Consider the following 13,109-nt stretch of genomic DNA (forward strand, 5'->3'; position numbering starts at 1 on the left):
GGTGAGCCGGGAGAGCCGCCGGCAGCGGGGCCGCGTGCTCGGGGGAGCAGCTGAGGAGAGACGGGGTGCTGGGGGGGGGGGGTGGCGTGGCGGTAGGAGCGCGGCGGGGCCGGGGGAGCCGGCGGGGGCTCGGCCTGCGGCTGCGGGCGGGCCGCCGGGCCGTCCCCGCCCCGTCCCCAGGCGGCCTGGGACGCCGCGGAGCCCCGCCGAGCCGAGCCGAGCCCGGCGGGAGGGAGGCGGGAGGCGGGGGCCGGGCGGGCGGCGGCGCGCTGAGGGGCGGGCTGGGCCGGGCCGGGCCGGGCCGGGCGGGCGGCGCTGCCTGGTGCCCGCCGCGGCGTGTGGGTGGCTCCAGGCGGCCGGTACCCAGCGACAGGCGGCGGAGTGGGAGGAGGCTGGCGGGGCGGAGGAGGAGGAAGAGGAGGAGGAGGAGGAGGACGGAGCGCGGCGGCGGCGTTGCGGTCGTATCAGCCGGTGCTGGACTATGGTGCGGCTCGGCGGGGGCTGACACGCCGGCACCCCGCCCGCCCTCCCCGCGGGCTGACAGGCGGCGGGCCCCGAGCCCCACGTGTGGGATGTGAGAGCTGCCCTCGCCGGGGGAGCATGAGCTGTGCCCAGGCCGGCATTGTCCAGGTACGAGGGGCTGCTGCCGCCCGGCCCCGCGGCGGGGGGGACGGGGCCCGGGGAGGGGGGTGTGTGGGGGGGAGGTTTGGCGTTGCTTCCCCGCGGAGAAGTGCGAGGCGGGATGGGGCCGGCAGCGGCCTCGCCGCCGGGAGAGGCCCTTCCCGGGGCGGGCGAGGTGCGGTGGCGGGTCGCGGGTGTGCGCTGCCATCCGTGCCCGGCGGCGCGGGTGCCTTTGTGCCCGGGAGCCGGCCGGTCTCTGCGGGAACGGGACCTCCTGCCCTCCCTCCGTGTCCGTGGGCACTTCCGTGGGTGGGGGGTGGCCGGGGAGGGGGCGGGGGGGTGCTCTCCATGGAGCGGATGGGCCCTGGTGGGTTCCGAGCTCAGCCGTCGGCCTGTCGGCTGGATTCCACTAGCGAGGAAATAGTGTAGAATTATGATGAGCGACGTGCCGGCGGGGATTGACATCATTTGGGGATGTGGATGCGCGCAGGCGGTGATGAAGAGTCCCGCGCTGAATTTTCGGTGGTTACGTCCCTTCCCTGTAAAAGAAGAAGCCCCCAGATTTGGTTCTTGGCTCCTTGACAATGCAGCAAAATTTAAAGCACAAACTGCCTTTTTTTCCCCCGGCTCTGTTGCTGTAAGCCAATCTTGTGACTTCATATTTTGGTTATTACCTTGTGTTATTATGTAACTGCATTTCTTCGTTAGCAGTTAAATAAAATAACTTATAATAAGTATGTTAAGAACATTGCCCCAGCCTGTAGCACTGTCAAATGCTGCTTTTCTCATTTCGCAGCCTGCATAGATAATGGGTTTGTACTGACACAGGTGCATACAATTCATTTTGTTGTCCCTTGCATCGTTTCCCGTGTGTTTCTCTGTAGTTGCAGAAGAAATTACTTGGCCTGGGTTTAGATTTTTGCATCCTGCTGTTTGGAGCTGCAGTAGTGCCCTTTTTTTTTTTTTTTTTTTTTTTTATGCTGCACTCAGCAGAAGTGCGTAGTGAGACTGTACAACAGTCAGTCAGGCTGTGATCCTGTCCGTGTATTTCCCAGCGCTACCGTCTCGTTTTGTGGGGCACCCAGCCCTGCCTGAACACAGCAGCAATTAGGGGCAGGGTGCCGCTGTGCCAGCGGTGCCACATAGCAGGTGGCCGGCTGCGCCTTTCTGATTAGTGCTCATACGAGGATTGCAGTTATTACAGTAATTCATTTTAGCTTGGGGATTCATTTTGAAAATTTGGATTTTCCACTAAGAAGGGATTATCATTTCTGTGTGTAGTACGTGTGTTTTATGAAGAAGTGGAGTATAGTATGTGTCCTGGCTGCTGTCTCTATTTCTTTTCTGTCTCTGAAACGCACACCCATTTGGACAACACAGGTGCAATGTTGATTTTCATGCTGGAACCAGAAGTAGGTGTAAAAAAGCAGCGCACGCTTAGTCAACACACAACACTCATCCTGCCGATGCAGTCTGTCTAGTACGGGGAGGGAAAAGAGCATCTGTCCTTACGGAGGAGATGCTGGGTCTATTCACTGCTTTGCTTCAGGAGGGTGAGCGGGGAGTTAGCTCAGAACAAAGAGTGGCTGGTCAGCTGGCCAGCGCTTGTGAGGAGCGAGCGGTGGGTGAGTTGGTGGTGGATGGTGGGTCGTCTCACTTGTGTGATACATACGCTAATGTGTTGCTGACTGAATGTGACCTGAGCTCTGGACTCCTAACCTTTTTAGTATCAATCAGCTCTTTCTCATCAGTTTACCCGTTTGAAACCAGAGCGGGCCAGAGCATGAACAGACGCGCTCAGTGACTTTATCAGGAACTATCAATAGCTGAATGTGGTGGTGATTTATTTGAAAGCAAACTGTGTACACGCGCTCAGAACATCCCAAAGAATCAATTCAAAATCCATATGCTCAGTATTTTAAAAGCATTCTAATAAACAACGTGGAATTTATTGTATTCCAATAAATAACTGGCTAAGACTTGTTACTAAAGTGCATCTTTCTGTGGCTTTGTCTTTCGTGTACGTGGCATGCAATCTAGCATTCTTTGCGACTACGAGATAATCCCTGTGAAGCTTCGTGGCGTTTTGCATGTGTTATGTCTGACACTAAGTAGCGTTCATTCAAGGTAGTGCTAAATCGTTCTTATTGCCTCCTTTTGAATGGTGGTCTTACAAACAATGCAATTACTTGAATAAACAGCGCAAGCGGAATTTAGCTTATTAGCTGCTTTTTGAAATACTGCAAGAGATGCGGTTGTGGCATAGTGGGGGGGATTCAAGTTGTGAGAGGGGTGGTGTTGAATAGTTGGTGTCAGGCCAGAAGCTGTTCTAACAAAGAGGTTGGGTTACGTATTTTTTAAAGTTGTTGGAAATCTGTCTTGGAGATGCAGGCATTACGGTTGCCCCTGTGGTTTCAACTCTGAAAACTGCTTTCTAAAAAAGAAAATCCCACAAGACAACCTTCCCATTCCCCCACCAGTTAAGTGCGTTGCAAATTTCAAACAGAAGGGCTTTCAGTGATTATAAAAAGTAATTGTTCCAAAGTACCTTAGTTTGTGGTGATGGAGTTTGCCGGAGAATGTAACTCGTCTTCACAGTGACTTTCGTTCTTTCTAAGCATCTCTCTGGTCCTAAGTCTTACCTACTTAGTTTCCTCCAAATTTAGGATTACCCACAAGGTCTGGCTTCAGCACGCGTAGATTGTAACTTATAGAGAGGCCCCTACAGACAGGGAGGAAAGCTCGAGCCTTATACAAGTGTGCTGGCTCGCTCTCCCTCCTGTTCTGTGGAAGGGATGCTGCCAGCCTACGCCAAAGTGTGCCTTAGTGAATATTACCCAAAACACTTTAATTGGGTATCCAAACATACGTGTGGGTTTCACAAGTGGATCGTACCTGCAGCTGGGACAGCTTTCCAGCGTACACTGCTAGGAACTGTCAGTGCATGGGGAGTCACCAGCACTTCAGATGCTCCCCGGCCGCCGGTGCCACCTGTGCTGCCCGGACCGTTGCTGTACCATTGGCTCCTTCCTTCAGCTCGGCTTGGGGGAGCAGCTGGAGGATGGTCCTGCTCATCCAGTCTGTGTCTGCCTATTAGCACGAAAAGGAATTGCGACGCCCCCTTTTCTTCAGGATGTCTGTTGTTTGTTTACGCTCAGTGGCTTTCTCGGTTTTGGCAATAAGGAGATGAGTCAGTTTTGCTTCTGTTTAAGGGTTTTTTTACCCATTTCTCTTGTAACATTTCATGTGCTGTTGTGATTCTGCAATGGCTGAGTGGCAACCACTGCAGGGGTTTGGTTTAATTCCTTAGAAATACATTTCTGTTGGCCTTAGATATCATGAACATTAATTCTGATAAAATCTAAAACAACGCTAGCTCTTACGTACTTGCGCATTTGTCCTAAAACAGCAGTATTTTGGTTTCCACTGATAATCTCAGGAGGCGTGCAACACAGGAAAAATAAAAGCACAGGCAGTAGCAAAGGGCGGGCTGAGATGCCACCTACTCCGGTTGATGTTTTCCAGTTGAGATTTGAGGCCAAGAAGATGCTTAGAATTAATTAAGAAGAAATGGCAAGGTTCTTTGATGTAGGGAGCCCAGGGTCATTTTTGTTACAGTTAATGAATGGTGGCTAGGCAGCTGTATAATAGGCTTGTGAGTCAGTCTTGGACTTTTTTGATCAGCTATGCCATGGCTGGGGTATCTCATCGACAGCTCTGAAGTAGGTTCTTCAGGCAGGACTCCCAACAAGGGGCTGAGACTGTCCCTTGGCAAGATGGTGTCCTCGTCTCAGATGTTTGTGGGTTCACCAGAATATGGGCCAGTAAAACTGGTCCAAGCTACAGGCAAAACAAGCAGTTGTCACGGGCAGCAGGCTGCTGGCTGTAGCCCCACAGCCTGCTTTTGCTTCGGAAAGTGGGAGAAGTTGGGCTGAAGCAGGGCAGCAGCTGAGCCTGAAGTGGGGTTCCCCCACTGCAGTACCTGTTGCAGCTCCTGTTTGTTCTCTCCCTCCAGTGGCAGCAGCAACAGAAACCTCAGCTCCTCAGGACTCTCCTTCCCCAACTCTCCACTTTATCATCTCACCCTCCTTTTCCATGAGTTAGGAGCAGCCTAAGCTTGATCCCAGCCCCTCATCCTTTTGTCCAGCACATTGCCTACAATGCAGGTAAACCTTGAGGTGGCTTGGGGACGGGGAGGGGATCGATATGGCAAGCTGTTCATTTTAGATCTTAAAAAAGGGGGAAACCCTGGTGCTCTTGTTTGAAGTATCGAAGTAAATGATCAGCACCGTGCTCCTCAGGGAACTGCTGCGCTCCATTGTATTGCAAAGTTCCTTGAGGACGCAGCAGCGCAGGCAGCGTTCCCTTGCTGCAGAGCAGAAGGTCTGTGGGAGAGAGTGCGTGCACAGCAGGCAGGAAGGCTATTATTGAGACCTTCGCTGAGGTTTCATTTTATGCATTTAGCAAAACAGGCTCGCTCTTTCACGCTTTCCAGATATTTTTATATTTCTCTGCAGATGCTTGTAGAACACCAACATTTGTTTGGTTTGAAGCCTGAATTAAAATTCCCAACCAATGTCTAGAGTCAAAAGGAAAGAAAAAAAAAAAAAAAAAAAAGCAACTGTTTGTCCCAGAATTCAAATCCATTTAAATCTGCGAGTTGTTAACCCATGAAATAGTGATGCAGGATAGAATGTCTCTTGGACTGAATCACTTGTGTTTAAAATGGAACATGCTCTAAAAATAAATGGGTAATTGCTTCAGTGTAGTCAATATGGAATTTAAAGATGACTGACAGTGATTTGTCATCCATCTCCATAGCAGGAGTCATCTGGGAAGTCTGTGATGTTAAAGGCATTTGTTTCTATTAGCACCTTTTAAAGTAGTTTTGTTAATGAGCTTTTGAACACCAGGACTGAAATCTGTCATGTGGTATAATTAATTTTTCCATACCATAGGCAAATGTGTGCCATGTGCACCTTCAATTACCAAATCAGGTTTGTCAGGTCCTGAAATGTGTAGTTCAGCAGGCCTATTGTTTTAGAGGAAGGAGGAGCATGCTGTTCTTCTGGTGCCAACAAAGTGCTTTCACACGTCTCCATGTAAAATTTCGGATGGCATCCTGCAAGCTTGGGAAGATCAGATATTGTGCTACCCACTGTATACTTTTTGCAGAGGGGAAGGCTGATGGATACCCCTCCCAAACGTGTAAGCGGAAGAGGTGGAGCAGGAAATTGTCTGCTTTTCCCAAGGGGGAGAGGAGAGCAAGAGAGAGGGAACGCTTGACAAGATGGTTAAATAAGTTGTTCTTTACTGTATGCGGGTGAAATGCCTGAGTGCTCGTTGTGTGGAGCAGACGGGTCAAGGAGCTGTTCTCTGGATCTTAAGTCTTGCTGTGACTCCTTCTTCCCCGAAACAAACGATCCTGCCAAAGTCTGTCTCTTTGGCAGAACATACGTTGTATATTGTACAGACTTTGCTAAACTAGGTAAGAAGCAACAAAGTTGGGGATAATCCAGCTTTGGTTGTGAGCTGGATGCCTGTTGTAAGGCATTTCCTGAACCATTTAAACTGCGGTTGTCCTTCCAGCTGGACACAGCTAATGTGTGTGGGGCTACCTGCCTGGGCATCTGCAGGCACGCTGACCAGTGCTTGACAAACTAGTGGGATGGATAGGATCGTCTGATGTCCCAAGCTGGTCCTTGTGCAGCTAGGTGCTTTCCTTTGAAATCTGGGCCTTGTAAGGCTGATGTTGTTAAAGTAGGAAATACTGTCTTGTGCCTACAGCCTAAGGAAAATATAAACTTAGAATTCACATTCTATTGCAGAACATCTATCAGGTGTTGGGTTATTTTGTCAACTGTCTTTTATGATTTTTTTTTTTAAAAAAAAAAAGCTCTTGGAGAGGCCTTAGGATTTTTAGTATAGAAATATATATGCTTTTTGTTTGACATGGTACTTTTTGTCTGCAACTGTGTGGTTGTCTGAAGAAGACAAAGACAACAATAGATTTACTCTCTGAAGCAGCATTTTGCTTTAAATAGCAAGGTTTAGTTACTACATGCTTAACATGAAGAGGGGGGAAGAGGATGAAATGTTTAATCTTGGAGTCAGAACACACGTTTCCAAGATGATGCTGTTCAAGGTTCATGAAAGGTCCATTAGCCATTAGGTTGTCTGCTGCCTTGGTTACAGGCCCGTGGAAGCTGCGTGGAGATCAGGAGTGAGATCTTTTCAGGAACTTTTAAAGTTGCTTAATTTGACTGCACCATGCTCTCAAATGGTAGTCAATGTGAGGTCAATACCGTGATTCAGAAATACTACATACATTCCCTGAGTCATAGTGGAGACCCGATGCTGAGATAAAGTATTACTGAGACAAACCCTTTGGTCTGAAAATGAACAATGGTCCTCCTGAAGTTATTGGGAACTTTGCTTGATGAAGGGCAGTGCTGTCTGGCCTTTTGTGATCTATTTTTTTTAAACTTTTTTTTACATAGCTGAGTATCATAGGGAAGCTGGCTGTTTGCTGTGCCAGCATGAAGCACTGACATTTCTTTCTCATTACTCTAGCAGCAGGCTAAAGCAGAAGCAACCACAGGAGTTACTACCCAGACCAGGTATTAAGGACTAATGAGCTGAACTGTATTTTCTCCTCATCTTCTTAGGCTGGAAAAGGGTTCCAACATAGAAGCACCTGGTCCTGTGGTAGAACTCCCTTCCAAGACCCATCAATATGGTGGCTTATAAGATTTGGCTACCTGATTTACCTTCTTTTTGGTTCTGCTTCTTAACGTTCCTTAAGGATTTTGCTTTGTGTGTGAAAGGAAATTACTCAGTTTTTTATATGAGCAAAGCTCCCATTAAAGAATAAGCTTTCCCACCTGACTAAAAGCAGGATTTCTTATGTTGGTCAAGGAACTGCATGCTGGTGTAGAACCATTACCCGCTCTTGAAATTTGACTTTATATTACTCCTTCATGCTCCTCAGAACTGTTACTCTCAAAGCATCCTCTTTGCAGATTTTCAAAGGCTCTCCCTCTCTGCACATGAGTTTGCATTCTCTTTGATATCTCCTCTCCCCCTTCAGCCTTCCCACTCCCCAAGAACTGGGTGATTGCAGAGTACTGTTGTTCTTTCCAATGCACTTTGCTACACAGATAGCTGTTCCTAGGCTGTGCAATCTTATGTCTCAGACAATTAAAACATGGGTTAATAGCTCAGACTAATTCTCTGTACCCAATAGCATGATGTAGGCTAAAACATCAGTGTCTGCATTTGAGCAATTATATTAGGGCATTTCTAATTAAAAACATGTATCACCTAATTGTAAGTGTCTGAATTCTTAAATATCTGTGTCTTCTGCACTCAACTGTGGATAAAGCAGGAGCAGGTACAGAGAGGGTACTTGCTTATCCTAAAGTGCTCAAGGCAATTTACAAACCTAGTGTTAGATTTTACTGTTGCTGAGGAGGGAATGAAAAAGTTTGAGACATGGGAACAAAATAGCAAGCAATGCAGCAAAATTGTAGCAAAGGTGTAGTAAAGTGTTTTGGGTGCTTCTGTGTGTTCAACTCGCCAACTGTGCTGCTGAGGTTTGGCTAGAGGTGGATCCTAGAGGAGGGTGGAAGCAGACAGCGTCTTCTAGAAATCTGATCTAAGGATCAGCTGCTTGATTTGCTTGTTGGAGCCACATGGTAGCTTCTTCTAGGTGTCAGCTGTATTGTCTTATCCAGCTTGGAAGATCATCACAAGCCCAGGGAAGTTGCTGCAGAACTAGAAAGGGGCAGACTGCCCTCGTGCCTCTTCTCTCCTTGTGTGTCTGCCTGCAAAGGTGGCTTTTTGAAGCTTGGAATAGGGGTAGTGGCCCAGGCTAGGGTCCCTGCAGGGGTGTCCCAACCCTGCACCCTCACCATCTTTAAAAAAAAAAACAACCCAAAATATCTAAAGCTTTAATTGGAAATTAGTAAGAAACAATGTCCCAACAGATTGTACAGGAAGAAGTTGCTTGATTACAGAAAAGGGATGAATATAGGGTTGTGAGGGAGAGGTGGTACATTTAAACCTCTACTTGGAGTGGGAATAGAAGTGCGTCTGGCAGAGCCTCTTGATTGCCTAGTTCATATCAGAATGACTTCTAGTGGTTATCAAACGTGGATTTTGTACATGTGTGTATGAATTATTTGTTGGTAAAGTAAGATTCTGAGGTTTGGACTCCAAGTTAAATATATGCCTGTTTTAACCTATTTTTTCCAACCTAATTCTGCTAGCAGTGTGTGTGAAAGCATGATGTTACTTGCTTAGGGACTCCTGCTGACTTTAGAAAGACAATGCACCTTAGGAAAGCTGGTACACAAGTGGTAGAAGGCTCATGGTTTGTGTGAGATGGACTGTCAGGCTAGCTCAGCAAGGGGAAGATGTGGAATAGATGTTTGAGGAGGAGTCTACTGATTTAACACCGTATGATCTAGCAGCTCGGGAAGGGTCATCGTGAATAATGTGTTTGGCTGATTTGTGACCTTGTAATAGAGCTGAGAGATGGACAGGAGATCAATGTACTTGATGGCCTTCTAATAACTCACTGGAAAACCCAGTTCATCTCCTTTTAGCTACCTGGACCAAAAGGGATATAAATGCAGTATTGCTAATCCACATAATCCCTGTGGGACCACGAGAGGGACGCCCACAGGCTGAAATGAAAAGTGATAAGAGGGCCTTAAGCAAATGAAGATCTAAGCTGCTAAGTCTACATGGCATACTGTGAGCTTACTAGCTTACATCCAGGACACTATAGCCATGTTTTGTGCAGCACTGCACCAAAAAAGAGAGGCATAACAGATTAGCCTGAGTTGGCTGCATGCGACTGGTTTGTATGCAGGCAGCAGTGGGGTTCCTGCTCTGTGCTCCCCAGGGCTTTTATCTCCAGCATAATGCAGGCAAAAGCAGTTTGCTACATCTCTTCCCCCTCGGTGTGCTTGTGCCCTGGGTCAGGTGCAAAGCTGGTTAACAGTGCCTGAAGGGAGGCAGATCCTCAGAAGCAGATACTCTAAAACTGGTGTGTTGGGTAGAACCTGTTGCTCAGGGAGGAGCTGCCCCCTCCAGGAAGGGGTGTTAGTATTTCTCTTGCACCTGATTTAGATCAGACCTAGATCTGTGACTTTCCAGGAATTTGCCCTAACAGGCAGGGAGCTCCTCTAAGTGTGTGTGAGTATGGGACGTGATTTACACCCATCTGGCCAAAGTCATTATGTTCCGCATAGAAGATTTGCAGATTCATTGAGCCAGAGAGCAAGAGGGAGCATAACTCTGATTTAATGGGTAGAGGGGGAGTTTCTGGGTTCCTTTGCCAAGGACTGGTTCATGTGTTTTATATGCAGAGCAGCAAGTGGGATGTCAAGACTGGAGTTTCTGGAATGCGCAGGAGCAGAACACTAGGTCCCTGAATGCTGTTACGTTGAAAGCAGGGCTCAGTAGCAGTGAGTACCATTTTCAACTTCAGTGCCTAAATTCTGCATTCTTTTGATCTGGCCCAAAATATCTGTGTTCAGTCTCAGTCTTCTGAACTGTTTTTATTCATGCTTCAGTGATGTGTCCAATGGGAATCTCCATGTTCGTTTGACTTGTTTTATGGAGTAGTTTTCTGAGTTGAATCCTGGTAGCTAATGGTGAATATGAAAGCTTTCAGATACAAATTCTCATGTAATAGATACCAATATAATTCAGTCAGAGCTTTGATAAGCAACAGATTATATGTAGTAACCAGTTCTTCAAGCCTCAGAGGGCCTAGGATCAGAGCTCAACGTTGTTGGGCTCATCTCTGAGTTTTAGAGTGAGAAGATGTAGGTGAGAGATTACAGGAAGATGCTTTCCAACTGCACCACTCATCCAAAACCATTGGCTTTCCATAACCACTTCCCTGGATCCCTGCCTTCATGGTCTCTGATAGGTGGTTGGGCAGGAGGGAGACTTTGCAGCCATAGAGGTCTCAGCTGGACTTGCAAATTGAGGATTTCTCATCAGAGGAACACAGTTAACATTTCAGTTCATGCTAAATGAATCTAAAAGAAGTTAGCTCCCTCTCAAACCTTTTAGGTGTTTTTTTTTTTCCCCCAGTTTTTAAAGGAAGTGGAGGTTTTGTGCCAAAGTTAGCAGGCAAATTCTGCATCTTCTTGGAGGTAGCAGGTCTTCTGTCTAATACAGAACCATTGTTATGTAGTTGCTTTAGAGGGGAAAAAAAAAAATCCCATTTTTAGGCCAGAGAGGGTTGGCGTTGAGCAAACTTTCTTAGAGACCACTAACCAAGCACGATGTTTCTCCTCTTGCCGTGCACGCTTCGCATCCCTGCAGTGCTGGGCTTGTCTTCCCGTGTGTGGTTCAGGTGTGGTTCAGGAGCTTGGACCAGCCCTTGGCAGCCCTGCTGAATGCTGAGTCACAGGAAAGAGCTGGAGACACAAACACTACTCATATCTGTGCAGCACTGGAGGATTATTTGCTGAAAACTGGAGACCCCCGTAAATCACATGCACTTCTTCAGTTGTTGATCGAGATTGGTGGTATAATTACGAAGTTCATTTTCAGATAGCTGCCTGCTTGAGTAAAGAGCTGAATTTGTCACCATGTGAGCCACCCTGAGGCTACCAAGCCTCCTTTGAAGTAAATAAATAAATAAATCAATCCATGTATTTTTTTCCTTGCATATATTTTTTGGGAATATGTGTCATTTATGTGCAGACATTGAGTCACCCCCATTTTGATGACTCCTCTCCTTGGACTCTCTCGCTCCCAGCGAAGACAGGAGACCTGGCAGAAGCAAACCCAATGCACTGCAAACATGCAGCATAATTATCTTCTCAAAGTAGCTCTGGTGCATGCATGTGTGGGAGGAGGGGAGGCATATTAAATAGTGGAACCGCATGAAAATTTGCCAGTGGAACGGTTTTCTGTCAAAAAAAGTGCTGTTTTAAACAAAATCAAAATGTTTCTCATGAGAATGTGTTTGTACTGCAGCTGGCAGCCGTTCAGAGGACCTGGAGCCCTGCAGCCTTGTTTAATGATCAGATCCGTTTGGGAGAGATCAGAGATGGAGGTGTGGCAAGGTGGTGGCTGTTGTTGTTATGCTTCAGCTGTAAGGAAAACTTCAAACTGCTTTCGTTTCCCACAGTGCAGAAGATGAGACCTGACCTACTCTGCTTCATAAAGCCAGCCATTTCTTAAAAACTATCTACTGTCTTCAGCGCACATCATCATTATAATGTTGCAGTTGTATTATTGTATTTACTTTGCGGAAGCCCAGGCCTGATCTCATTGCTACGTCAAGTGCATTTAAGTCACCGATCTTGCACTGCGGATTCATTTGGCCCAGAAGGGCTTAAAGTAACTGTGAAAAAATTCACTGCGTATTTATGTGGGACAGAGACCACACAGATTTTTCAGCTTACAGTTTTGTAACACTTGCACACTGGAAAACAAAAGCACGTTGGTGAGGGAACCTGCCCACACGTACATGTTTGCTTTTTGGCTTGACAAGATCACCTTGAATGGCATCCCTTCTCCCTTTTTAATTCAGTTTTTCCAGTTTAGATACTAACGTTATTTTAGCCAGGTTCTCTCTCTCTTTTTTTTTTTTTTTTAACTCCTGACACTGATGGCAGCAATTTTTTTTTCCTTCTTATTATCTCTGCTTCCCTCTACCTCACGAACACCTTTTTTATAGCCATTGGAGGCTATAATATGTCTATTCTCTCAATAGCAAGCCTGTAGATGTTTGGTATTCCAATCTAAGCTGCTACAAGCCAAGCATAGTGGTACTGTTTAGGCCCTTCTGGTGTCAGTGATGGTAGCACCTACTTATTTTTAGTTACAAAAAGGCCTGTGCTTTGACAGACCTGGGCTGTCTTACTTAGGGTACAGCAAAAGCAAACCCTCTGTGGCAGATTGTTCAAAAGTGATCTTCATCGAGGAAAGAAGTGTCCCATTTTGGCTTCACTTCTCCTGTGGCAGTCAAACTAGGCGTCGGTGCAATGGACAGAAAAATGATGGCTTCAACTAAAGTCTTTACCATTTCAACAGCTTTTTCTTTCTCCCCTTTTGTGGCAATTTGTCTTGTTCCTGCAAAGACCTTTTTTCACCCTTTGCCCTGTGGGTTGTTCTGGTGTGTTGAAGACCATCCTCCAGCCGCTTAGTCTGTCAAAACATGAATGTGGAAAATGCATTTTTCTTAGTGTGAACACTCAACAACGCATTTGTTTGACAACTGAGCAGTTCCTTGTTCAGAGCATGCTGTGCAGCAATAACATAGCAGCTTTGTCACCTCCTAAGTAAGATGAAGAAAGAGAAGGTTAATGGATTTTTTTTCTATTATTATCCTAAGACTATTCCTCATTCTGTTTAGTTCACCAATTTCTTGTGCTTATTTGCTAGTGCTTGCCTTGCATCCTGCGTATACAGGTACCTTTCAGTCTTCCCCTGGCCCTGCACCTCTTCTGCTG

At 46.9% G+C, this 13,109-nt stretch overlaps 1 protein-coding gene across 5 annotated transcripts in view; it reads left to right on the forward strand.

Moving 5' to 3' along the window:
* The first annotated feature begins 410 nt into the window (after positions 1-410).
* Positions 411-13,109, forward strand: part of HECW1 (HECT, C2 and WW domain containing E3 ubiquitin protein ligase 1) — a 270,071-nt gene continuing 257,372 nt past the window's right edge. For 4 of the 5 annotated variants that reach the window (XM_074890150.1, XM_074890071.1, XM_074890307.1 and 1 more), the window contains exon 1: positions 411-630. Coding sequence is in view for 3 of the 5 variants with exons in the window: in XM_074890071.1 (XP_074746172.1) it covers positions 601-630 (30 nt within the window). In the remaining 2 variants the exon portion in view is untranslated. Of the gene's footprint in view, positions 631-10,019; positions 10,098-13,109 lie in introns of those variants that run through there. The other variant, XM_074890231.1, reaches the window with a different exon arrangement.

The sequence above is a fragment of the Strix uralensis genome, chromosome 1 (genome assembly GCF_047716275.1).
Source record: "Strix uralensis isolate ZFMK-TIS-50842 chromosome 1, bStrUra1, whole genome shotgun sequence".
In the NCBI taxonomy this organism is placed as follows: domain Eukaryota; kingdom Metazoa; phylum Chordata; class Aves; order Strigiformes; family Strigidae; genus Strix; species Strix uralensis.